Consider the following 26,105-nt stretch of genomic DNA (forward strand, 5'->3'; position numbering starts at 1 on the left):
TCCTTTTGTTACAGTCTTACTCTGTAATTAATGCTGGCCTAGAACTCTCCATGTTGACCCGGCTGGCCTGTAACTCGAAGAAATCCTCCTGCCACTGTTCTCAAGTGCTGAGATTATCGGTGTGTACTGCCACACCCACTGGAAAGCTGCATTTTACATGGGTGTTGCATTTTAAAGCGGATGACAGAAGTTCAAAGAGTACACTGTGAGATGTACAGGGTAGAGGGAGGCCAGGGAGCTTGTGGGATGACTGGACCCCTTCTAGAGTGCAGCCGGCCAGTCCTACCTCCCCACTTTCTTCAGCTCTCTGTGCAAACACAGTGACAGTGTGGGGAAGCCAAGCATTCTTAGCAATAGTTCTCCAGCACACATAGGCTGGGATGTAGCTCAGTAGGTAAAGAGCTCGCTTAGGATGCCTGAGGTCCTGGGTTTGATCCCAAGCACCACACAAACCAGGTGTAATGGTCTTGACTGCACTTTCAGCACTGGGGAGCTGGAGACAGGAGGATGAGACATTAAAGGTCATCCTAAGCTACACAGGAAGTTTGAGGCCAGCCTGGGCAACATAAGACCCCATCTCACAGTCAAATCGAAACATAAAACAACAGAAAGAGCGCCAACCCACACTTCTTTGCCTCTCCCAACAACCACACTTCCAGAGGTTTGCACCCAGAGGTGCAAAATGTAGAGCAATGGATGTGTTGTATCCATCCTGGGCTCAACTGTAAAGGCTCTCTTGCTCTGAGGTCCAGATACTTGCCCTCTGCACCCTCATACATCAGAGCCCCTAATTGACCAGTCAAGGTCTGCAGGGGGTGGGGCAGGAACATCAGGAGAACGAGGCTTCATTACCCTCGGACAAAGGCTGGGAGCGGACCCCTCCTATGCATTCAGCAGCCTGTATAGGATTAGTGTATACAGCATGTTTAGAAGGCCCCATGCTATATCCCATTGACGGCCAGTGTCAAAGGCATGAATGCCTTTTGCTGAGGCAGGGGGAGCCCTCTGAAACTATATTTTCTCTTTTTAAAGCAAGAGTCCCAGCAAGGCTGTTCGAGGTGCCCTAAAGGTCTACGAGCCATTGTTGTCTGTCCCCCCCAGGCATTTCTGGCTTGCTCTCTCCCCTCCCTGGCTCCCTCTCTGACTTGCAGTGTTGCCCCTAGACCAAGGGCTCAGGGGCCTCTGGCCAAAGCTGCTGACTCGGAGCACAGCCTTTCTCTGGACTGTGTTCATTTGCATCAAGCTGCTGCGGGTAGAGGAGCTATATAGACTCCGGGCCATTCACCAGAGGATTAGGCCCGGGCTGAGGGTGCAGCAGGAGAGAGGCCCGCAGCGAAGGCCCGTTCCACAGCTGGTCATCATGCCCTATCTGCTGCCGGGATTCTTCTGTGACAGGGTGATCCGAGAGAGGGACCGGAGGAATGGAGAGGGCACTGTCTCACAGCCTCTCAAGTTTGAGGGGCAGGATTTTGTCGTTCTCAGACAACGCTGTCTGGCTCAGAAGAGCCTCTTTGAAGACCGCGTCTTCCCAGCAGGGGTGCAGGCCCTGGGCTCGCACGAGCTGAGCCAGAAAGCCAAGATGAAGGCCATCACGTGGAAGAGGCCAAAGGTAGGGGTAAAGGGGGCATAGAATCTGCAGGCAGCTGTTGGGGAACAGGGGCTGAAGTGGCCAGTGGTCAGAGCCTGAGGCCATGGGTTCTCTCCAGCTCCGAGCAGGTAGCTTCTTAGGGTTCTCCTTACCCATGTGCCACAGCCTAACTTCTTCCACTAGGGACTAAAGATTATAAATATCTTAAGAGTGCTAATGCATTGACTTAAATCTCCGTAGAACTATAAGGTTAAAAGGTTAGCTCAGCTCTTCCTGAGAGCAGGAGTTTGGGGAGGGGAGGGCAGGGGAGAGCGGAGCCGTGAAGAGCACAGCAGCTTGAAGTTTCGGGGTCCACAGAAAGGGTGAACATTTAAAAATCAGGAGGCTGGAGGATGAGCCTGAACCTTCTAGCCTAACCTGGCTCATTAGCCTGGTGTCAAGACTGTTTAAACAGAAAGGTACACACTGACTCCTCCAGCCAGACTCCTCCCTGGGTGAAACAGTTGATCCAGGCTGCCCTATCAAGGGACGTCCTAGGAGCCCTTGCACGTCAGTGGGAGCAAGTCAAAGTGCTTAGAAGCATGTGGGGCATCGCCCTTCTCCTGCAAGGAGGTGCCCATGGCTAAAGAGTCTGCCGCATCTGGAGCTGGCGAGGAGTGTGTGTGCTAATCCAGAAGATCTACAAGGCAGCTTCATTAGCATAGATGTGAATTTTTGATTAGTTAAATTTCTTTTTTAAGTTTTAATTAAACTTCTAATTTTACTTTTGGTGTTTTTTTCTAAATATTTAAAATTTTTTATATATTAATTATGTATATGCGTGTGTGTCTGGGGAATATACAGCACATGGCACATGAACGCAAGTGCCCACATCTGTCTGAGGTGTCAGATGCCCCTGGAGCTGGGGTTACAGGCAGTTGTAAGCCACCTGATGTGGGTGCTGGGAACCAAACTCAGGTCCTCGGGAAGAGCAGTGTGTGCTCTTAACCACGGAACCATCTCTCCAGCCCTCAGTCTCTAATTTTACAATTACAGGTTTACATAAAGATTGTAAAGCTAGCACGATTCCCACATGTGGACCCTCTTCTCTGTGGCTTTACTCTCTGCAGTTTTAGTTACCTGTGGCACAAAATTACTAAATGGAATATTCTTGAAATAATTCAGAAGTCTTAAACAACCTCCATTATTGCATATTGTTTTAGTTGTTCTCTTTTATTGTAGTAGTACTCATCTCTCATTGCCTAATTAGTAAGTTAAACTATCCTCAGTGTGTGTATAGGAAAGAGTCTAATATACGTGCTCAATGGACCTGGCCATAGTTTCAGATTTCTGGGGGTCCTGGGATCTGCCCCCAGATGAGGGAGAATGGCTGCACTCAGTCCAGTTTTCCTGGTTGTATCATCACGACATGGTCCATTTTCTATCAATAACCAATATTGACGTATTATTGAAAATGATGTCCACACTTTCTTTCCTTAGGGTTTGCCTACTGTCCTTTTATGTTCCAAGACTCCTCCCTTCCACATTGACTTAGGTGTCGTGTCTCCTCAGCCTCCCCTCTCAGGTTCTCCTTGTTCCTGATGTGCTTGCTGCACAGTTTCACAGAGCACTAGTGAGGTATTTTGTAAAATGCCTCCCAGTTGGCATCTGTCTCTACTGTTTTCCTGACTAGACTGGGTTTGTATATTTGTTTGTTTGTTTTTATTTTTTTTATTTTAATTTTATGTGTGTCAGTGTTTTGCTTGCACATATATGTACCCCACAAGTGTGCAGTACTCCTAGAGACCAGAAGAGGGCACTAAAGCCCTTATAATTGGAGCTACAGACCATTGTGAGTTGCCATGTGAATACTGGGAACTTCATGAACCAGGGTCCTCTGCATGAACAGCAAGTACTTTTAACCACTGAGCCATCTCTCCAGCCCTGGGCTTATGTGTTTGGAGGAGGCTGACCACAGAGGTCAAGTACCTTCTCATCACAACACATATGAAGGGCACAGACTGTAAACATATCTCTTCACTATGATGTTGACTTTGATAGCCAGGTGGAATGTCCGTCTCGTTTCTGTACTGGGAAGTTTCTTTCCCCCTCCTTTGTTCTCAGAAGCTAGAGCCTAAGCATAAGCCCACACTTAAAGAATGGGAAGTTATGTTCCACTGCTTTGAGTGCGAAGTGTCTCAAAAATTATGGATGATAATTCTGCATGAGAGTGTGGCCCGCATTCTCTATGTGTGACTCGGTGCCGCCATTTATAACAATATGGACTCGTGCATATTTGTCTTTCATGTTGAGTTATTGTGCTGTTCCCTGTCATTCCAGCTACAGTGAGTGGAAGTTCTCAGTTGACTCCTATATCCATGTACCCAAAGCCCTGGGTGGATGGGTTGGTTTTCAAATCTTCTTGGGAACATTCTGGTTTTGAGCCATTACAAGATGCTCCAGGTTCATCTGGTATAATTCCTGCTCCAATCTTAGAGTCAGCCATACTGGAGACAGTGTGTGTGTGCACCGGTCAAGTAGCAAAGCCAAAGTGAGGGCTGAGGAGATCGCTTGGTCGGTACAGTGTTTGATGTACAACCGTGACGACCTGAGATCAATCCCCAGAACTTATGTTTAAAATCCTGACGTGGTGGGAAATACTTCTAATCCCAGCACTAGGGGAGCAGAGATAAGTGGATCCCTGAGACTGGCTGGCCAGCCAGCCTAGTATACTTCATGAGTTCCAGGTCAGGAAGAGACTCAGCCTCGAAAACCACGATGGAGAGAACTTAGAGTGTGACACCCAAGGTTGACCTCTAGTCTCCACGTGCACACACTGAAAAGATGGATTTTCATAATGTATATATTTCACTTGGCTCGTATTTATCCCCCATTACTCTTTCTTGTTTTTCTCTCTCCACTCCCACGGCTATCCCCCCTCTTCCCATATAATTGCCCTTGTACTTTCTTTTCTTTTTAAAACTTACATGCCAGACCATGGTGGCACACACCTTTGATCCCAGCACTCTGGAAGCAAAGGCAGGCAAATCTCTAAGTTTGAGGCCAGCCTGGTCTACAGAATGAGTTCCAGGACAGCCAGGGCTACACAATGAAACCCTGTCTCGAAAAACAAAAACAAACAAATAAACAAAAAGAACAAAACTTTGAAAAAATGTTTTGGCTTTTTGAGATAGATCTCATGGAGCCCAGGCCAGTCTTAAACTTGGTATGTAGTCAAAAACAACTCTAGCTCCTTGGTCTCTGCCTCCACTTACCCAGGCACTGGGACTAGAGGCATGCACCTCCATGCCTCTCTCACCTTCCTACTTCCATCTTCTTTTAACTTTTTCAAGAACCTTTATTGGTTTTGATGAGTAGTAACTAACTGAAATGACTTTGCTTATGTGTTATCTATATAACACAGTTGTGACAGCAAGGCCTTTGTTCTTCGGGCTTCCCCATGTGGGAAGACACTTGGTGGTTTGGAGGAGGCCGGCAGAGTCCCAGAGCCCAGAGAAAGGCTCCATCATCCACCAGTTCTCTTGTATAAACGCATTTTATTTTGAAGATTTACTGGACCATCGCATGCAGTTTATACAGCACTGGGGGAACCCAGGGCTTCCTGTATGCTGTGCAAACCTTCTGCCAACCGAGAAACACAATCCCCCGTCCTCTTTTAAACCTAGATATTTTTTAAAGATTTATTTATTTATTATGTATACAGCATGTATGCCTGCAGGTCAGAAGACGGCACCAGATCTCATTACAGAAGGTTGTGAGCCACCATGTGGGTGCTGGGAATTGAACTCAGGACCTCTGGAAGAGCAGTCCAGTGCTCTTAACCTCTGAGCCATCTCTCCAGCCCCTTAAACCTAGATTTTCCATTTAAGAGAAAACATGCAAGACCTGTGTTTTTTTAATTCTATCTTACTTTGTGTAGCATGATGTTCTCCAGTTCTATTTTCCTGCAAATGACACAATCTCATTCTTTAAAAAACTTAATAATATATTTATAAGTATATATAATAAATAAGTATATATATATATATATATATATATATATATATGTAGTATGTATTGGAGGTGTGTGCCATGATATCTGTGTGGAGGTCAAAGGGCAACTCACAGGAGAGATTCTTTCCTTTCACCATGTGGGTTCTGGGTATTAAGCTCGCGTCATCAGGCTGGGCAGGGATCGCCTTCACCTGCTGAGCATTCTCACTGACCCAAATTCCATTCTTTTTTTCAGTTGAATAAGATTCTGTTGTACAACTGAGCGTGGTGGTGCACACCTTTAATCCCAGCACTTGGGAGGCAGAGCCAGGTGGATCTCTGTGAGTTTGAAGTTAGCCTGGTCTACAAAGCGAGTTCTAGGGCAGCCAGGGCTACACAGAAACCCTGTCTTGGAAAAACAACAACAACAACAACAACAAAAGACTCTCTTGTACATATATACCACATGTTCTTAATACATTCTTTTCTTGCTGACCATCTAGCCTCTTCCATAACTTAGCTATTGTGAACAGTGCCATGACAAATACCACAGGAATCTCTGTTATATTCTTGTTTAGATTCCCTCTTACACCTATAAGTAGTCACATTGTAATTTCTTTTTAGTTTTTTAAGAAGCTCTATACTGATTTTTTTTTATTTAATTTCGTTTTATTTTATGTGTGTGAGTTGCTTGTCTGCATGTATGTTCATGTGTACCATTTGTGTGCCTAGAACCTTCCTTCAAGGGGTGCTGAATTTCCTGGAACTAGAGTTACAGACAGCTGTGAGCTACTGTGTGGATGCTGAAAATCGAATCTAGGTCCTCTGCAAGAGTAACAAGTGCTCTTAATCGCTGAGCCTTCTTTGAGAGCTCTCTGAGCAGGCAGGGTTTGGAGAGAGAGAGAGACACACACACACGAAAGGAATACGGCTTCCTGGATGGTGCTGGTGTTAAGTTTTAGGCCTCCTGAAGGCCGCTCCGCCGACGCAGCAAACCCAATCATACCAAATTAGAAAAGCCCGGGTGTAAATGGTAAAACGTTCCTGGGTGATTCCCCCGGCCTCGTAGAGAGGGGACAGGGACACCTGGGATGCGCTTATACATCCCCTGGGGAAGTCGTCCTGAGCCTCTCTGGGGGAGGAGCTGTGTTCGGTGGGCTCTGAAGGGGCCCGTTTAGGGAAAGACATGGGGAGGGGAGCCGAGGTGGATCTTCCACCAGACTCCTTCCAAACATTCCAGATTCTTTGGGTATAGGGATGCCAGGGTGCCAGGGGTTGAGGTGGAGCTCCCACCCAAACAGCTGGGTGAGCTGGAGGGTCCAGCCGAACACTTGTTTCTCTTCAGTATCTTAAATGCATGGCTCCAGTCTTCGGGCTTAAGGCATTGTTTTTGAATGGGAGCCAGAGGGGCCAAGGACACCACAAGAAAACCCACAGAAACAATCAACTTGGGCCCATAGGACCTCACAGAGACTGAACCGCCAACCAGAGAGCTTGCATGGGACTGATCTAGGCCCTCTGCACATGTTACAGTTGTGTAGCTTAGTCTTTGTTAGTTGCCCCGCAGCCCCCTGCCTCAGCCGCAGAGACTGTTACGTCATCACCTAGTGCCAGGTGCCTTTCCACCGTCAGCTATGGACAGGAGCTGTGTTAAGTCCAGTGATGATCTAGAATGTTTTCCTGTTGGCCACGCTGGCTTGCCATTCTTAGTATCCTACCAGCTTTCAGCTCACAGTGCCAAGTCTGTTCTTTTGGGAAAGTGTTTTGAATCACTGCTTTGTTCTGTTCCTTTTCTTTGCTCACCTTCTTCAGAATCACTGCTGTCTGTCTACTGTTATTGCTTCTTGGCTTTTGGTATTTTGGTGGTACCAGGGCTTTGCACATATTAGGTAAGCCCTCTAATGCAGAACCACATCGCCAGTCCTTGTTCGTTCTCAGTGCATGGGAATAGGAGATTATTTTTAGGAAGATAAAAGAAAACTATTAATAAATTTAATTTTAACATTGCAAGGGTTTTCTAAAAAGAAGTGTGTGTGTGTGTGTGTGGGTGTGTGTGTGTGTGTGTGTGTGTGTGTGTGTACCAACATGCATGTGGGTGCTGCTGAGTCATACAGGGGGTTGTGAGCCACCAGTATACGTATGCTAGGAACTGAACTTCATAGTTCTGCAAGAGCACAAGAACTCTTAGCCACTAAGTCGCCTCTCCAGCCCCTACTTTATAATTCTATGTTTTCTTTTATACTAACAAAAAAAAAAATCTGACAGGCACTGGTGGTCCACACCTTTAATCCCAGCACTCAGGTGGCAAAGGCAGGCAGATTTCTGTGAGTTCAAGGCTAGCCTGGTCTACAAATCAAGTTCCAGTACAGCCAGAGCTGTTACACAGAGAGCCCCTGTCTTGGAAACAAAACAAAACAAAAAACCTTAGTTCTTAATGATAACAATCAAAATTCTTTTTTTTTAAGATTTATTTATTTATTACAATGTACAGTGTTCTGCCAGATCTCATTTCAGATGGTTGTGAGCCACCATGTGGTTGCTGGGAATTGAACTCAGGACCTCTGGAAGAACAGCCAGTGCTCCTAACCTCTGAGCCATCTCTCCAGCCCAACAATCAAAATTCTTATTTGTTTTATCACCTATATAATGTGTTAAAGTTCTGAAATAATGTTAGTATCCTTGTCTTCTTAAAAATACATGGTTTCTCAGCTGGGCGGTGGTGGCGCACGCCTTTAATCCCAGCACTCGGGAGGCAGAGGCAGGCGGATCTCTGTGAGTTCGAGGCCAGCCTGGTCTCCAAAGCGAGTTCCAGGAAAGGTGCAAAGCTACACAGAGAAACCCTGTCTCGAAAAACCAAAAAATAAAAAAATAAAAATAAATAAAAATACACGGTTTCTCATAGACCACGCTTGCTATGTAGCTGAGGATGACCTTGAACTTCTGCTCCGGCCTCTGCCTGCTGAGCTCTGGGGTTACAGCTCTCACCACCACACTGGGTTTATGTAGCACTGAGGGTCCAACTCAGAGCTTTGTGCTTGTCAGGCAAACACTACCACATACATCTCTAGCCCCTGATTATTTCTTTATGGTTTTAGATTTTTGTCCTCAGGATAGATCCCCGAAGAGATAAATAACCAAAATTTGTATTTGAAGTCACTTGAGATAACTCCATTTATGTGTTATATTTATGTCATATCAGCTTGTTATGTACTTAAGTCCCTTTTTGTGTTTGGTTTCAACTTTTACAGACTGCTTTTTAAACTTATTTTTTAAACTCTATCTTTTAATTGTCTAAAATGTTCTATGGTTGTTTTTTTTTTCATCAAAACGGCTTTCAAACAGTTATACTCCAAGTTTATTTCATCCCCACACCTTCCCACCCAGTAGAACGCTTCAAACATTGGTGTCACTGGCGGTATTCAGTGTTGCTACACCAGGAGAGGCTGGTGTGATTGATGCAGTTTCCCATGTAGGAAGAAGGAGGCATCCTTGAGTGTGGGGGCCTCAGCTCACTTGGGAAAAGTGTGTGGTTATGAGGAGGGAGAAAGACAAGGAAATAGCCAGAAAGGAAAACAGAGAACATGTTAGTTAGGGTTTCTATTGCCGTGATGAAACACCGTGACCAAGGCAACTTGGGGAGGACAGGGTTTATTTCGGCTTACAATTCCAGGTGATAGTCCATCACTGAGGGAAGTCAAGGCAGGAACTCAAACAGGCAGGGAACCTTGTGTTATAGCTCTGAAGGAAAAGGTATCCTTGTGGTCAGAAGCCAAGGAATACCTACAGCTGAGAAAGGACAGGTATCCATCCCAGCGGAAGTGTTACAGCTCTGTTCTGGTGGGGGACAGTCTGTGGTCGTCCCCTCCCCGCAAAGCCTTACAGTCCTTGCTCCGGGAAAGGTTTCCCTAAAGCAAGTGTAACATCTGCTCCAGCAGGGGAGGGTTTCCCCAGTGAGATACACAGATCTGCCGCTCAGCTCCGCCTGAATGTAACAATTCTGCTCCAGCAAGGGAAAGTTTCCGCAGCCCAAAGTGTTAAAGTTCTGCTCGGCCCTTGCTCCTGCTCTTACAGTTCTGCTCCGCTAAGGGAGTTTTTCACAGAAATGTAGCAGGTCTGCTCTGCTCCAGCCAGAACCGTTACACCTCTGCTCTGGAGAAAGGAAGTCATTACAACAAGCCTCACTCAAGAGAGATGTTGGGAGGGAGGAATCCAGGAGAGGGGCGGCATTTGCCAGGGTGGGAAAAGGGCAGCCGAAACAGAACAGGTACAGGACTTATTATATAGGGTTTCTTAGGGGTGGAGCTTTCCAAGGTGGAGATTTTCAGGGTGGGAATTGCTGGGATATCATTTACTGAGCTTGGGACAAGCTCAGAGATTGGCTGGACTTCAAGCTCTGGGGTTGGTTGGATTTCAATTCCTGAGTTGGTTAGGGGCAGGGTATGTTTCCTTGGCTCTGGTCTCAAGGCCAGGGTGTTCTTTCATTGGCCCCGTCTACCCTACAAGCCTACAGGCAAGAGCTGATGCAGCCGCCATAGAGGAGTGCTGCTTACTGACTTGTTCAGCCTGCTTTCTTATAGAACCCAGGACCACAAGCCCAGGGGTGTCACCACCCACAATGGGCCAGCGTCCCCCCCCACTGATTACTAATTAAGAAAATGCCCTACAGCCAGATCTTATGGAGGCATTTTCTCAATTGAAGATCCCTCCTTTCAGATGACTCTAGCTTGTGTCCAGTTGACATAAAACTAGCCAGCACAGAACACTTCACAGGAATAACAGGGTTTCTTTAAGCTGTGAAGAACAGCATTAAAATCAAAACACCGAATTTTTGATTAGCTTAAAAGTAAAAAAAAAAAAAAAAAAAAGCAAAGCCAACACGGAATGAAATCAAGAGCGCCCCCTGTTGGCTGCTGATGTGTGTGTGAGACCTAGTCCGTGGGCTTGGCAGCTGCAGCCACCCGTTGCTGCTCTGAGTGGATTTGCCCCTTCCAATAAACCGGAAGGGAACAGGTGAGGCTCTCACCAGATTTACTGACTGCTTCCCAGACTGCCAAGACCTGTGGACACTGGGACAGATGCTGACTCTAAATATTTATGTCCTGCATCTTAGAAAGGAAGATCTTTTTTTTTTTTTCTTCTAGCATCCTTTCCCCTGCTTTGAAAAAACAAAAGCCAGAGTTCTGCTCTCACTTCCCCCACTTCTCAAGGTACATGCTATTCAGTATACAGTGTGGGGCAGACAAGAGGATAGCCTTGGAACACTTTTCTTACTTTCTCTGGTCCTCAGTCGTTTATTGTTCACCTTAAGGCAGGGTCTCCCTATGTCGCCCAGGTTGACCTTGAACTAGCCATGCCCCTGCCTCAGCCCCTCCAGTGTGGGGATTACAGATGGACATCAATACACCCAGCTTCCGAGCTTCAGCTCTCTGGTTTGAAAAAGAAGTGTGTGTATTCCACACACGGGGCTGGCTGTGAGGACGTAAGGGTCAGTGAGGGTAAAGCCCATGGAACCAGGGCAGTGCCCAGGGTACCAGGGCAGTGCGCCATCGGGTCAGCCGGAACTCCTGCCATTACTAGCATTTCCTGGTTGTTCCCTTTTTGTTCCACAGGAAATCTGCGAGAATCCCCGATTTATCATTGGTGGAGCCAACAGGACTGACATCTGCCAAGGAGATCTAGGTAGGAAACTCCCTCCACCCATGTCCTGCCGATGACCCAGGGCTAGTTAACAAGTGCGCCCTCTATTCAAGATGGTAAGTGTGTGTGTGTGTGTGTGTGTGTGTGTGTGTGTGTGTGTGTGTGTGTACACCCACACACCATGGCACGCACCTGTGAAGGTCAGAGAACAACTTGTGGGGGACAGTGTTTTCCTTCTGTGTAGGATCTGGAGGTCAAACTTGGGTCATCATAGACATCTCCACACTAAAAGAGTCTTTGGACGGAGGTGGCATTTGCCCTGAGGAGAGGCCCAGGTTCTGCTGGCCTGTCCCATGGCCTGTTGCATAGCCCTCCCTCCTCTACCACCTTTTGTTCTGGAAGCATCTTCCCCGGGGCAGACTGTGGGCAAGCTCTGTGAAGGGAAGTTGGAGAAATCATTGAAAGACAATTTAGAACTTGACGCCCCTCCCCCGCAAAAAAAGGGGCAAGAACAGCTGAAAGGCATCAGCTTAGTTTGTTCCAGAAAGAGAGACTGAGGATATCATGGGTGTTGAGGCTTCTGGCACCTGAGGGACACTGCCTGGAGAGTGTGGACAGACTGAACTCTGAGCCCTTCAAACCAATACACTGCTTCCAAGGACGGGCTGGCCAATTCAAAGGAGGGATATAGGTGGCTTGGACAGTTGTCAGCCTTTCCTTACCAGCAGGGTAAATTCCTTTACCAGCCTCAGTGCCCTTTGTAGACTGGTCCTGGGGCAGCTAGATGATGCGCATCTACTTAGCTGATGGCTCTCTGACTTAGTTTTTCTTTTTTTTTTTTTTTTTTTGGTTTTTCGAGACAGGGTTTCTCTGTGTAGCTTTGCGCCTTTCTGAACTCACTTGGTAGCCAGCTGGCCTCGAACTCACAGATCGCCTGCCTCTGCCTCCCGAGTGCTGGGATTAAAGGCGTGCGCCACCACCGCCCGGTCCTTAGTTTTTCTTAATGCCAGAAGGGAAAATAGGCTCACCCCGCGAAGACAGAGGGCAGCCATGAGCACCCACTGCTCTCTCTCCAAGAAGGACGTGAGTCTCCTTTGTAAAAGGAGGTATCAGTGGACCTTAGGAGAACATCCAGTCCTGAGAGAATGAGAGAATGAGTTACCCTGTTCCTCACTCTCCTAGCCAGGGCTCACACCTTGTGAGGGCAGACAGGAAGTAGGGCAGTGGGCAGCCTGAGCATCCCAATTCTTCAGCAGTGGGGAACTCCTGGCAGGGGCTGGGCCCTCTCTTCCCAGAGTGGCAGCCCCCACCTGACTAACTGGGTCTGTGTTTGCCCGCAGGGGACTGCTGGTTTCTGGCCGCCATTGCCTGCCTGACCCTGAATGAGCGGCTGCTTTTCCGAGTTATACCCCATGATCAAAGTTTCACTGAAAACTATGCGGGGATCTTCCACTTCCAGGTGCGCAAATGGGGATGTGGTTGAGATAAGCAGCCAGGTCTCGGGTGATGCATTCAAGATAACCTCAGAGAAGGCTCAGAAATGCTCCACGTTGCATTAAGGAATGAAAACAAAGTAACTTTCTCTTGGGTTAGTTTAACCAAGAGCCAGCCGCCTCTCCCTGTGTCTTCAGTCTGTCGCAGTCTGTGGTTACTGACCTGTCTGTAGTCTGTCTGTTTCCTTCCTTCCTTCCTTCCTTCCTTCCTTCCTTCCTTCCTTCCTCCCTCCCTTCCTCCCTTCCTTCCTTCCTTCCTTCCTTTCTCTCTCTCTCTTTCCTTCCTTCTTTCTTCCTTCCTTTCTCCCTTTCTTCCTTCCCTCCCTCCCTCCTTTCTTTCTTTCTTTTCCTCCTCCTTCTCTTCCTCATCTTCTTCTTCTCCTCCTCCTCTTCCTCCTTCTTCTTCTTCGACAAGGTTTCTTTGTGTAGCTTTGGAGCCTTTCCTGGAACTTGCTCTATAGACCAGGCTGACCTCGAACTCACAGGGATCACCTGACTCTGCCTCCTGACTGCTGGGATTAAAAGTGTGTGCCACTGGCTGGTGTAGTCTGTCTGTTGTATGTGTGTAATTAGTCTGTCCTTGTTGCCTGCGTGTGGTATCTGATGTATGTGTATGTTGTCTGTCATACCTGTGTCTATTCGTCTATTCTCATCTGTGCCTGACTGGTGTGTGTGTGTGTGTGTGTGTATGTGTGTGTGTGTGTGTGTCTGAATCTGTGTCTGCCTCTAACAGAGGGCTTTGCTTTGTATTTATTGAATAGCACAGAAAACATGGTATGGGAAAGGAATGAGATATTCTTTGCAGTAATCTTGAACAGATTTTTTACAAGGAAAGAAGTTACTTTACTGACCCCAAATCACCCAGAATAGCACTCAAAAACCATAAACCTTCTATCCTATATCGACACGTTGCTTCCAACATTTATGGGATATTTGTTGGTTAAGGTTGCTTCCAACCTGTTGGCTGCTTTTGGTAAATTATTTCCACAGCATACATAATCTTGGGTCAGAGCATGGGAGAGTACATACATAATTTAAGATTAAAACTATGCATTAGCTTAGGTTGTAAAGGCTGACTGCATGGGAAATCCAAAGCATAATGAGGTTGGTTACGCTGGTCTCTTAAAGGCCAGTTAAACTTAAACAGGCCGAGCACAGAGGAGGACAGCAGGGTTAAGTACACAGTCCTAAATGATCTCAAGGCATGTTAATTAACTTGGCTGCAAGGCCCAGAAAAAGTTCAGTCTCTTTGGAGTCAAGAGATATTTTCAGAAAATTATATCACCACATAGCCCATCTACCCACCACTGGTCTCCTGGCCTTGACCTCCCTCCCCATGGGTCCAGGAAAGGGTCCATATACCTACCTGTGGGCAGTGACCCTCTTGACAGCTACAAGCTTGTGTGGAGGCAGCTGTTTATCTGTACCCTGACTTTCCACACTTTCCACTGTGCCCCAGAGAGGGCGGGAGGAAGGCATCCTGTCTTCTGGCCTGTGTGTCTAGTTTTGCCCTCCAGCTGGCTGGCTGATATGTTATTGCCTGCAGCCCCTCAAACAGGTTCTTAAGACGCTTGCTCTGAAAGTGGTGGGGTCCTTTGGGTTTTTACTGGGATCCCTGGTTCATGAACTGCAGCTCTTGTACTCTGTACCCTTGACAGCAGAGTCTACGCCAAGTCCATCATTTGCCTTTCTAGGCCTTGTAAGAAAAATCTAGTCATCTGGGCATTTAGTTGCTAGTTTGACCCAGACCTGAAATTATTGGTTCTAGAATTAATATATCCACTAGAACTTTTCTGGGTACTGATCATTTGGTGTAAAGACAAATTCTGGGCTGGAAAGGGGGCGGGGGAAAAATACTTAAGTTAGCCCAACCTAACATCATGAGATCTCAATCCTGGGCACACACTGGAATCACTTGGGGTACATGAAAGTGCTTATAGCAGGTTTGTCCCAGACCTCTAGGCAAAGGAGGAAAATCTCAGGTCCTAAGATACTCACAGAGTGTCCAGAACTGGGCTGGGCTTTCAGCAGACACTAAGTAGTATGTAGTTTTTGTCCTCCAGCAGCTCACAGTGTAGTTAGAGATAGATATACACACTCCAAAGCCAGCTTCAGGTGCAAAGCCTGGGTAATGGTATCTGAGGCTCAGGGCTGCAGGATGTGGACTCAGGTCAAGGCAGTCTATGAGTGTGACTGTGCTTCTCACTTCTTACAGTTCTGGCGCTATGGAGACTGGGTAGATGTGGTTATTGATGACTGTCTGCCAACATACAACAATCAGCTGGTTTTCACCAAGTCCAACCACCGCAATGAGTTCTGGAGTGCTCTGCTGGAGAAGGCTTATGCTAAGTAAGACGATGGTTAGGATGGAAGGCAAGACTGCAGGTGGGAATATGGATTTGAGGATTCAGCCAGAGGCTCACTCACGTTGGACCAAGCATGTGTACACATGCTCTTGTGTAGTGTTCAACTAAGACCCTGAGTCAGCCTTAGATCAGGTCCAGGCAGTAGGAGCCCTATCTGAAAAACATAAAGTTAATGAGGAGAAACAAAGATGTGTGCTCTTTGATCCTGCCTTCCTGATGGTGCTTTGAATCTTGCATCAGCTCACTGCATCTCTGGAGCTCAGACAAGTTGTCTCTTACCTTAGACACTGCCTCTGCTGCTCGGTTTAGCAGACAGTGGAAGAGTGCCTTGGGGACACTGTGGGGACAGTGTGGTGACAGAGCGGTGTCCTGGCTCTCTGTGGTCTTGTGTTAAGTTAGCTGAAACTCCTAGAGTCTAAACTGGCTTTTGTCCTCTCTCCAAGGCTCCACGGTTCCTATGAAGCCCTAAAAGGTGGCAACACCACAGAAGCCATGGAGGACTTCACAGGCGGGGTGACAGAGTTTTTTGAGATCAAGGATGCTCCCAGTGACATGTACAAGATCATGAGGAAAGCCATCGAGAGAGGGTCCCTCATGGGCTGTTCCATTGATGTAAGTCTGCTTCCTGGGAAGCCTTCTACTTTTCACCGCACACAGCTTCCTTCTGGGGTCTGGTGAATGTTTCCTTTTAAGAAGCAAGAGCCAGATGGCTCATTGCTAAGGGCACTTGCTGCTAAACCTGAGGCCCTAAGTTTGATCCTTGGGATCCACAGGGTAGAAAGAGAATGGGCTTCCACAACATGTCATTTGACTTCTGCGTGTATCCCACCCTACACTAAAGAAAAGATTAAAAAAAAAAAAAAAAAAAAAAAAAAAAAAAAAAAAAAAAAAAGGAAATACCAGTAATTCCAGCAGTTTAGAAGTTGAGGCAGGAGGATTGTTATTTCTGGGTCAATCTGGGATACATAGTGAGATCCTGCTTTTAAAAAAAAAAAAAAAAAAAAAAAAAAAAGAGCATGAATGTTGCTTGACTTTAAAATTGGCAGTTTTTCAAGGAAAATGTGTTCCTGGGGGTGAGGGGTAGTTCTCAATAAAAAGACTGAGCGATGACATTCCAAGCCCTAAAATTCAGTTAGAAATAGGTCTAGAGGCTCCTCTGACAGGCCTCCTGTGTCCAGACTGCTCAGCGCAAGCATGCCCGCGAAGCCAGCCGTATCTCTGGCTGTGGACCTGTGCCCACTGTTTCTCTTAGAAATGGCCAGTCGCTCCCTAGCCACGGAGCTTTGACCTCGCCTCAGTCCTTGGGCTGTGTGCTGATGTCTGGACGATCCCTGAGTCCCTCTCTCAATGCATCACGGTGATTTGAACTGAGACAGGAACAGGGAGAGGACCTGCCATGGCCTGGTCTCCCCTCGGGCTGCTTTGGGACTAGCTGTCTGGGAAGCTCCATTTCAGAGGAAGAGGTGGGGCAAGGTAGCTCCTGCCTTTCTCTCCCAGCGCTCCCTGCAGCTAGGGAGGCTTGGTAGTCAGTCATGCCACACGGGAGAGCGCTCTCCCCGTCACTCTCCTCTCCGGCATCTTTTCTGCTCTTGTGCCCTGTTGATATCTCCTGTTTTGCTCTGTCTGTCACTTCCTTCTCCTGTCTCCCCCGCCTCCCCTTTGTTTGCTCTCTCTCTCTCTTTCCTGGGTTCTCCACCTCCTTCCCATCGGGCCTCAGGATGGTACGAACATGACTTACGGAACCTCTCCTTCGGGTCTGAACATGGGGGAGTTGATTGCGCGGATGGTGAGAAATATGGATAACTCGCTGCTCAGAGACTCAGACCTCGACCCCAGGGGCTCAGATGACAGACCGTCAAGGGTGTGTACATCTCCAGCTGTCAAAATTGACCGGCACCCCCTGACCTACATGTCCCACCCTGAAGTCAACTCCCCAGAGCAGCCAGTGCCCCCTTGTTCATTCTCCCAAAGGAACGCAGGACCCTGCCCTACAGAGCTTACATCCTCCTACCTGGAAGGCACACACATGTTACTGAAGGACTCAACCATAAAAAAAAAAAAAAAAAAAAAAAAAAAAAAAAACCCACAGGAAAATTAATAGCCTGTATTTTCACACCTAAAGATAACTGCCCAGCATTTGGTATATGGTCTTTCTGGGAACATACTTAAGCCATATTCTTGTCTTTAAAACTGTGTCTTATTATATGTTACATCTTTGCACCCTGCCTTTCCTTTTTCTTTTGTTTTTGGTCAGATTCATATTTTTTTAAATGTAACTAAGTATTCTTTTATATCATTTTAGTAGCTGCACAATATTCTAATGTGCATATATGTTATAATTTACTTACTAATATTGTTATTGAAAAGTTAGGTTTTTTTTTTTTTTAAAGTCTGTTTTCAGAAGTGCTATAATAAGCATTTCAATGGAGACTTCTTTGTATACACCCACAATGGCTTCTATAAGACCAAACCCCAACAGTAAAACTGCGGGGTCAAAATGATAAGCTGTGTAGAGCCAAAAGTCATCTCAGGTAGCCTCCGCCGAGGTATAGACATGGAGACCAGTGAGTGGTCTGCCTGAGTCTAGGTCAAATGAGGGATGAAATCTAAGAGACTAAAATACAGTTCCAGACTCTACACCTGCCACCCTGAAGAAGGCTTCAGGAATTCAAACCCACGTGCCTTTCAGAGGCTCCCCCAAAACTGCTGTCACAAGGCCCCTGGTGCAGGGACCCATGGAGCACTCAAAGGCCCTTGCTAATCTACCCTTCTGCCGAAGAACCCTCCAGGCTACCACTTGAACTGAGACAGCGCTCCCTGTACTCAGGTGTAGTCATGCCGCAGCAGGGAACCGTCCTGTATTCCCAGTATTAGGAGTAGGGACGGGGTTTTCCTGACTTCCATGTTCTAGGTAAACGTGAGGGAAGTGAGGTAATGTCAAGAGAAAAGTTTATATCTGTAGGTTTTATTTCTCAGTTCCTTCTTTTGGGAATAGTCAACTCTGCATGGGCTCAGGGGAAGGCAGATAGACCCCAGATGTCCCTTCTGCTCCTCTGAGGGGTCTAGAAAGGAGAGACAAATCTTTTCACTCACCTTCAATTCCAGCACCCACCTTGCTCTCTGGCCATCAAGGCAGCGTGATGAGCTAGGAGTCTGAGGCTGCATCTTCCTGCTGCTCTCAGAAAACCAGTGAGGGTCTGATCCTGGCCATAAGGCGTCCTGGCAGGGAAGTGAGCCATCCTCAGTCTGAGATAACTCAGAGATGAACCAATATGAACCCTTGTCTCCAGCAGGGGTAGAACTTCTTGCCCCAACTCCTGACAGGCTGTCTGGTTATTGCTCTACAGACGATTGTTCCTGTGCAGTATGAAACAAGAATGGCCTGTGGGCTGGTGAAAGGTCATGCCTATTCAGTCACTGGGCTGGAGGAGGTGAGTCGTGTGGAATCTGGCAGGGTGTAGAAACACAGCTGAGTTGATCTCTGAAAGTCAGGACTTAAATTTCTGTACCTCCTTCCTCACTCAAAGAGCTTGCCAGTTGTCCCAGCCTGCCGGTGGTGAGGAAAAATCTCTCCTACTAGTGTCCCCCAAGTAAACACACAGAGGCTTATGTTATGTGGGGTTTCTGAAATTTCCTGGGTCATTTCCCAGGCAGGACCATTGTGAGGCTGTAACACGCAGTTGGGCCTTTTATGCCCTGAAGAAACGAGTGGGCTGAGGGAGGCTGTGTCTGCACCCCCCACTGCACGTGACTGGAGACTGGGCATCTTTTTCTAATTGGTCTGTCTAGAACTGGCATCTGGACTTTAGCCAGCAGGAGGCTTTTTAAAAACCCACACAGAAGGCTGGTGAGGTGACTCAGTTGGTCAAAGCACTTACTGAGCAAGCCTGAAGACTTGAGTTCAAACCTGGAACCCACAATAGAAGGAGAGGACCGGACTCCAGAAAGTTGTCCTCTGATGCACACGTGTGCGCTGAGACACAGGCACACCCCCTCACATCGCACACATATGTGCACATACATGCACCCACACACACACATACTAAAAATAGGAGCTGGAAAGGTGGCTCAGCACTTATAATAAGTAAAGAGCACTTTTTGCTCTTCCAGAGGACCTGGGTTTGGTTCCGGTGCCATCAGCCAACTCATGCCCATCTCTAATTCCAGTTCCGGGGATCTGACAGCCTCTGGCCTGCTCAGGCACCCGCAGGCATGTGGTGCACATAACTCATACGTCCACATAAAGAACAATAATAACAAAAGGGAAATAAAGGAAAACCCACACAGAAATACTTAATACTTAATATTAAACTTAATATGTTTCTAGAGCCTCACCATAGATGCTTATCCCTGCCACCCACACATACAATGGCCAGAGTCCTTACCCTGTCAGCAAGCTTCTGGATTGTCCACCAGGCCAGGGCCAGGCAGGCAGCTCTCATACTGGATTCTCTCAGCTTCCACCCCAGCCCTCAGAGCAAGTTAGACACCCCATCTTTCCAAACTTGCTCCCGAGCTTCAGAGCGTTGTCTCTTTGCCCCAGGCCCTGTTCAAAGGCGAGAAGGTGAAGCTGGTTCGGCTGCGGAACCCCTGGGGCCAGGTGGAGTGGAACGGCTCTTGGAGTGATGGGTAGGTGAGGCAGACCACGGGGCCACGGAGCCTGAGGCCACTCGGGGCTGGGTACCAAACCACGAGAGTACTGTTGGTGCTGGTGCGACATCACCCCCAAACCAATGGCCTGCAGAGAAGCACAGGTGTGGGCTCCCCAAAAGGGCTGGAGGTGGAAATGGGAACAAAATGATGGTTATAGACTTGAAAGGAATGATTTTGGGGTGGGGGTTCAAGACAAGGTTTCTCTGTATAGTCCCGGCTGTCCTGGAACTCACTCTGTAGACCAGGATAGCTTCGAACTCAAGAGATCCACCTTCCTCTGCCTCCCAAGTGCTGGAATTAAAGGTATGTGGACCACTACTGCCCAGCAAACGGAATGATTCCAGAAGAGTCTCAGTACGGGGTTCTGGGCTAAACAGGCAATTTCCTTCTTCGTATCTCTTCGCCTCTTCTGTAAAATGGAAGCAGTACCAGCACTTGTGGTGGCTCTTATGGGGAGTCTATGAGGCGCCGGGGAAAGTGCTTAACTGAGGCTAAGACAGCCTCTCCTTTGATGTCCATATATGAAGTCCCAGAAGTCCTGGGAAAGATTTTTTTTTTTCTTTTCAAGACAGGGTTTCTCCATGTAGTTTTGGTGCCTGTCCTGGATCTCGCTCTGTAGACCAGGCTGGCCTCAAACTCACAGAGATCTGCCTACCTCTGCCTCCCGGAGTGCTGGGATTAAAGGCGTGCGCCACCGCTGCCTGGCCTGTGAAAGAATTTTACTGCTTACCTCTGAAAAGAATAGACTAAAGACAAGACAACCACCTGAGGAGTCATCAGAGGCTCCAGAACTTTACAGCCCTTCTGGGTTCTCTCAGTCACTGAGGCCAGGTTGTCCCTTCTAAATGACAGGCAGCCCTTTGCGCTTGAACAGTAAGACTTGATCGACCAGTGACCGGACCCACACCCTGGCCCTGTAGGGCTCTGTTCTGACAGACTTCTACACGTACTGTAGCAGTACACCGTTACTCCAGAGTCTGCCAGCCGCACATTCATTCGCTTAGCAAGTGTTTATTGATCACCTGCTAACTAGGAGGCAGAGGGCTGAGCTCTTAGGCTAGTCTATGAGTAAGTCATCTCTCAGTCGACCCACAAGATGCCGATTGTGAACTTGCTGCCTCCTACACTCACGTCATTCCTACCCCTTCCCTCATCCAAGTGGCAATTCCTTTCTTGGGGCTGACAGTATGCTCCTAGGGATGTAGAGAGGAATGCGGAAGCACAGACTTGTTCCTGTGGTTTAAGGTTCAGTGGCGGGATCACAAAGATAGAGCCCTTCATACTTTACGGGGGAGGGTTACTTGGGAGTAGTGCTTCGTGAACTCTGTGCTGTGGGAGCTTTAGGTGGGGTGGGTTACTTGGGGGTAGTGCTGCGTGAACTCTGCGCTGTGGGAGGCCCTCCGTCTCCCGTCATTGTCTCTTCTGCTAGTCCAAGTCACCCACAATGACCTTGCCGTGTTTTCCAGGCTAACCTGGTGCCTTAACACACTTCCTACTGACTCCTCTCTTGCAGGAGCTGCTGAATGGGGGGTCATGTCTCCTAGAAATCTCCACTTTGGCTCCATGGCACCCCAACTCCAAGCACACCCTGAACCCCATTTAGCTTAATTCTAACTCAGGGAGCCTGAGGCACGAATGTGCTTACTTCTTCTTTCTGGAAGAGAAAGTATAAAAGCATCCAGTCTTAGAAACAGTGCCATGCTGTTTCCTGCCTGGAAAGAAGAGCCATTTACGTGCTGGACCTTTTCTTAGTTTTGATGAACTCACCATAGTTCCTGGGTAGATGATGCAATATTTCCCTTTGGTAACTGAGGAAGTCAAAGCTGACAGACAGATCAACTGACCTATCGAAGGACACAGCTGTCTGTTATCAAAGGAGAATCCCGGTTTGCCTATTTGCAGAATTGAGCTCTTAATGAGGAGGCTAGAAGATTCAGCCAGAGACAGTGAAGCGCTTGTGAACCCCTTCAAGGAGTGTGGTCTTAGTATTGAAGGTGGCAGGAAATGATTATAGGCCTTTCCACGGGGGGAGGGGGGGAGCTGCATTTTGATGGCTCATACTGACTGTGATCTGGATGCGGGCTTCTCCAACTTAGTATTTCTCTGTTCCTCTGTCCCAGCCCACATTAGGGCCCCCCCCCATTCTTCCTCCTCCTTCCTTAATCCCTCCATTTTCCTATCAGTTGGAAGGACTGGAGCTTTGTGGACAAAGATGAGAAGGCCCGTCTACAGCACCAGGTCACCGAGGATGGAGAGTTCTGGTAAGTTCATGACCCAGGCAGGGAGGTGAAACCTCAGTTCCCAATCAGAAGCCACCAGGTTCCATCTGGACCCTGTTTTCCCACTCAAGCTCAAGGCCCAGCAAAGATGAGGTTCTGAAAAGAGATTTCCAGGTCCTAGCGATGACTGAGCTCAAACCCAGGCCAGCACACGGCAGGTCTTGTTCCAGCCACCCTTGTGCGCTGGCTCTGACACAGCTCTCTTCTGAGTGGAGAGGCTTTTCTTACCTGATGCCCAGTACCACCCTTATTCTGCTCGTGACAGCCTTCTGAGTCTCAGTTGACAGGAACGTCCCTTACAAGTCCTGTGTTCCCTCGGGACCCAGATGCATTTATTTGTGATGTCATTAGCCTTAAAAATATCTTTCCCCAAGTGACAGCACTTTCCCCTGTGCCTAAAATGTGCCTGGCAATGGCACATTAACATTTGAATGGCACATTAACAGTAACATTTTGAAGAATGATTTTCCAGCCGGCTCTCTCTCATCATAGACAAATGAGGAGTCATTACTATAAGATGTGGTGATAATTTGGGGTCACTATGTCAGAAATGGCGGTGCCAGGCACACGCCTCTAAGTTCATCACTTGGTAGACAGGCAGGAAGATCGAAAGTTCAGGGTCAACCTAGACTACACCATGAAATCCTCTCTCAAAAGCAAATGAGCAAACAAACGACAATGTCAGGGTCTTCTGGGGACTTTATTGGGCTGTATTATCCCTTGAATCTTCCCTTCCCCAGCCTGTGTGAGTCTCTCCTCTTTTCACCTCCCAGGATGTCCTATGATGACTTTGTCTACCATTTCACAAAGCTGGAGATCTGTAACCTCACAGCTGACGCCCTGGAGTCTGACAAGCTACAGACCTGGACCGTGTCTGTAAACGAGGGCCGCTGGGTGCGGGGCTGTTCTGCTGGTGGCTGCCGCAACTTCCCAGGTAGGAGACACTTGGGATGGGGGAGGGGCCTGGGCAGAATACTATTAACTGTCATTTACTGAGTCTGTCCTAAGCTTAAGGCATGCACTGTCTCATTAGATCCTCCTCATTTAAGGAAGGAAACAGCCCTGCTGAGCAATCTCCAATAGGGAGCTGGGAGCAACTCCCATTTTTTTACATTTGCTGGTAGCAAAGGCTGAAGCAGGAAACTGTTGGAATGCCATGCCAATCCTGGTGAAGGTGGACTTGAGGATACTATAGTAGTCCACGGCAGAAATGCTGAGAGCCTCACAAGTCAGTGTCTTCAGAGATGGAGGGGAGAATTCAGATTTAGGGAAGGAATAATGAATGATACCAAGGGCCCCAGAACAATGATCCAAGTGGATGAGTCAATATTGTAATATAAGCTACATGGAACAAAAGTGGGTGTGTTGTTTTTGATGTGGTTGGTTGTGAACATATAGATAAAGGACTTCAGTTTATGTCGTGAAACGTTTGAGGTACCCGCTGACTATCAAGGCAAAGGTTTGTAATAGAGAATTGAAGTCATCTGCATTTTAGAGTAGACTTGGCTATATGATAAAAACACAATGAAGAGGATAGAGAGATTCAGCATATAAAGAGCTTGCCTGATCAAGAGAGTCTGGATCCCCAGAACCCACATAAAAGTCAGGCATGGTAAGTAGTGTGTCCATAACCCCAATGATCTACAGTAATACGGGAAATGGGAACAAGAGAATTCCCAGAAGCTTAGACCCTCAAGCAAGGTGGAAGGAGAGGGCTGAAGCTCAAGGTTGCCCTTTGACCTCCATGCCCATGCCATGGCATGCATGCACCTGCTTTCACACACAAACACACACACATCATATACACACAACACTCAGAAGTGGTTTATGATGAATATAAAAAGTAAATAAATGAGAGGAAATGGGTGGGTAGAAAGGGGGGAAGTTAGACAAGAAACTGAGCTAAGATATGTAGCTGAGGTGTCCTTAGAATGTAGGAGTCAGTTAGAAAGTAGAAGTCATGCCTAGCAATGGTGGCACACACCTTTAATTCCAGCAGCAGCAGGCAGATCTCTGAGTTTGAGGCCAGCCTGGTCTACAGAGTGAGTTCCAGGACAGCCAGGGCTACATAGTGAAACCCTGTCTTGTTAGAAGAAGGAGGAGGAGAAGGAGGAGGTATGTTAATGAGATAGATGTATTTATTTACTTTTACACAAATATTTAAATCTTGCTGAATGTTAGATATGGTAGGACACAGAGCATCTTCAACATTTTTTTTTATTTGTCAATCTTGAGAATTCCATTTATAGAAACAAGTAGTATAAAATGGCAGCAGTAACTTTAGGGCCATTTCAGAAATGTCTGGCAATTCTGTCTTAATTCTAAGTCAAAATGCATTTAATGGGGACTGGAGAGGTTGCTCGGTGGTAAAGAGCACTTATTGCTCTTGCAGAGGACCAAGGTTTGGTTCCCAGCACTCACATGGCAGTCCTTGTCTGAACTCCATAGGCACCAGGCACGCACATGGTACACATACCAATAAAAATCTTTAAACTACCCCTCACAAAGGGGACCTAGGAGACAGGTTCCCCGGCTCATTTTCCTTCCTGCCCTTTCTCCATATCTGAACATGCATTTCCTTTTGTGGGGGGCATAGACACTTTCTGGACCAACCCGCAGTACCGTCTAAAGCTCCTGGAGGAGGATGATGACCCCGATGACTCGGAGGTGATCTGCAGCTTCCTGGTGGCTCTGATGCAGAAGAATCGTCGCAAGGACCGGAAGCTGGGAGCCAACCTCTTCACCATTGGCTTCGCAATCTACGAGGTATGAAGACTCCGCTCACTCCAGCACAGGAAACACACCTCTCCAGTGGGGAGAATTGAGAGTTTCCAGCAGGGCCTTCTGGCTTTTCTTGTCCTCAGGGACCACCAGGGCTCCTGTTCTCAGGCCCACACATGTTTGTTAGCAGCATTGGGGGCATTGGGTCTGACTGGGCCTGGCAGGGTGGTAGCAGGAGGTAGAGTCTATAGTCACTCTATACTTGCTGGCATTCCCATCAGCCAACTCTGTACCCTCATTCACACCAGGGCTGTTGTTTTTCTATTTTGTTTCCAGGTTCCCAAAGAGGTATAGCAGTGGCAGTGGCCGGCAGTGGTGTGCAGCATTCGTTGGGGGTCCTAAGTCTGTCTGTGGCTCCCAGAGAAGCTTCCTGGTAGGGTTGATGAGCAAGGCTGATAGGAGGGTACCGTACCCCATAATGTGCATGTTCTCCCTTCCACCAGGATACCCTACCCATCAAACACACAAACCTTCACACACTCATTCTCTCACACTTGTGCAAGTATACACTCACAGAGCCATGATCTAAAGGTTGCTGCTTTCTAGGATAGGGAACTCACCTCCTTCCAGTCAAGGTCCTTCCCCATCTTTGGGGCACTTATCAACCAGAGGGATTTGGAGTTGAGGATCATCAGTTCTGGTGAGTGGTCCTGTCTAGGGAAAGTATAGACCTGACCTTCATTTCTAAATCACAAAAAGAAGGGGAAGTGAGATCCGGAATGCCCATGACACTGAGCAATCGGAGGCCTTGGGAATTGGAAGTAGGTAGGTGAAGACTGTGAAATGAACGAGTTAGGAAGGAGCCCTTGCAGGGGACTGTGAGGGGGTCCAGGCAACCCTCCAAGGGGCTCGGGTGTCTTGGCTTCTCGTCCTCAGATGCACGGGAATAAGCAGCACCTGCAGAAGGACTTTTTCTTGTACAACGCCTCCAAGGCCAGAAGCAAAACCTACATCAACATGCGGGAAGTGTCCCAGCGCTTCCGCCTGCCCCCCAGCGAGTACGTCATTGTGCCTTCCACCTATGAGCCCCATCAGGAGGGGGAATTCATCCTCCGGGTCTTCTCTGAAAAGAGGAATCTCTCTGAGTGAGTACCAGCCTGACTCTCCCTACCTGCCCCTAAGAGGTTGCTCATCTGGCCCATCCTATAGCCCAGAGGCAGCTGGACCGATACCCGCTGACCTTTGCCATCCTCCACTCCTGAGCCATTGCTCCGTTTCCTTCACGTGTTTGATTACTTTCTGCAAGCACTGGCCATGAAACCCAGGGCCTCGTGCATGCCAGGCAAGCGCTCCGTCATGGCTTTCATCTTCCTCTTTTGAGACAGGGTTTAACTGA

The 26,105-nt window shown here is 47.7% G+C and overlaps 1 protein-coding gene across 5 annotated transcripts in view; it reads left to right on the forward strand.

Annotated features, from left to right (window-relative positions):
• The first annotated feature begins 1,345 nt into the window (after nt 1-1,345).
• Capn3 (calpain 3) overlaps nt 1,346-26,105 on the forward strand; it is a 34,009-nt gene continuing 9,249 nt past the window's right edge. For 2 of the 5 annotated variants that reach the window (XM_037205152.1, XM_037205154.1), the window contains exons 1-12: nt 11,050-11,239; nt 12,538-12,656; nt 14,906-15,039; nt 15,500-15,668; nt 16,774-16,917; nt 18,404-18,487; nt 19,600-19,685; nt 21,893-21,970; nt 22,762-22,922; nt 24,585-24,754; nt 25,046-25,057; nt 25,646-25,854. In XM_037205152.1, coding sequence (XP_037061047.1) covers nt 11,065-11,239; nt 12,538-12,656; nt 14,906-15,039; nt 15,500-15,668; nt 16,774-16,917; nt 18,404-18,487; nt 19,600-19,685; nt 21,893-21,970; nt 22,762-22,922; nt 24,585-24,754; nt 25,046-25,057; nt 25,646-25,854 — 1,541 coding nt within the window. In that variant the 5' untranslated portion in view covers nt 11,050-11,064. Of the gene's footprint in view, nt 1,610-11,049; nt 11,240-12,537; nt 12,657-14,905; nt 15,040-15,499; nt 15,669-16,773; nt 16,918-18,403; nt 18,488-19,599; nt 19,686-21,892; nt 21,971-22,761; nt 22,923-24,584; nt 24,755-25,045; nt 25,058-25,645; nt 25,855-26,105 lie in introns of those variants that run through there. The other 3 variants (XM_037205155.1, XM_037205156.1, XM_037205157.1) reach the window with 2 other exon arrangements.

The sequence above is a fragment of the Peromyscus leucopus genome, chromosome 4 (genome assembly GCF_004664715.2).
Source record: "Peromyscus leucopus breed LL Stock chromosome 4, UCI_PerLeu_2.1, whole genome shotgun sequence".
In the NCBI taxonomy this organism is placed as follows: domain Eukaryota; kingdom Metazoa; phylum Chordata; class Mammalia; order Rodentia; family Cricetidae; genus Peromyscus; species Peromyscus leucopus.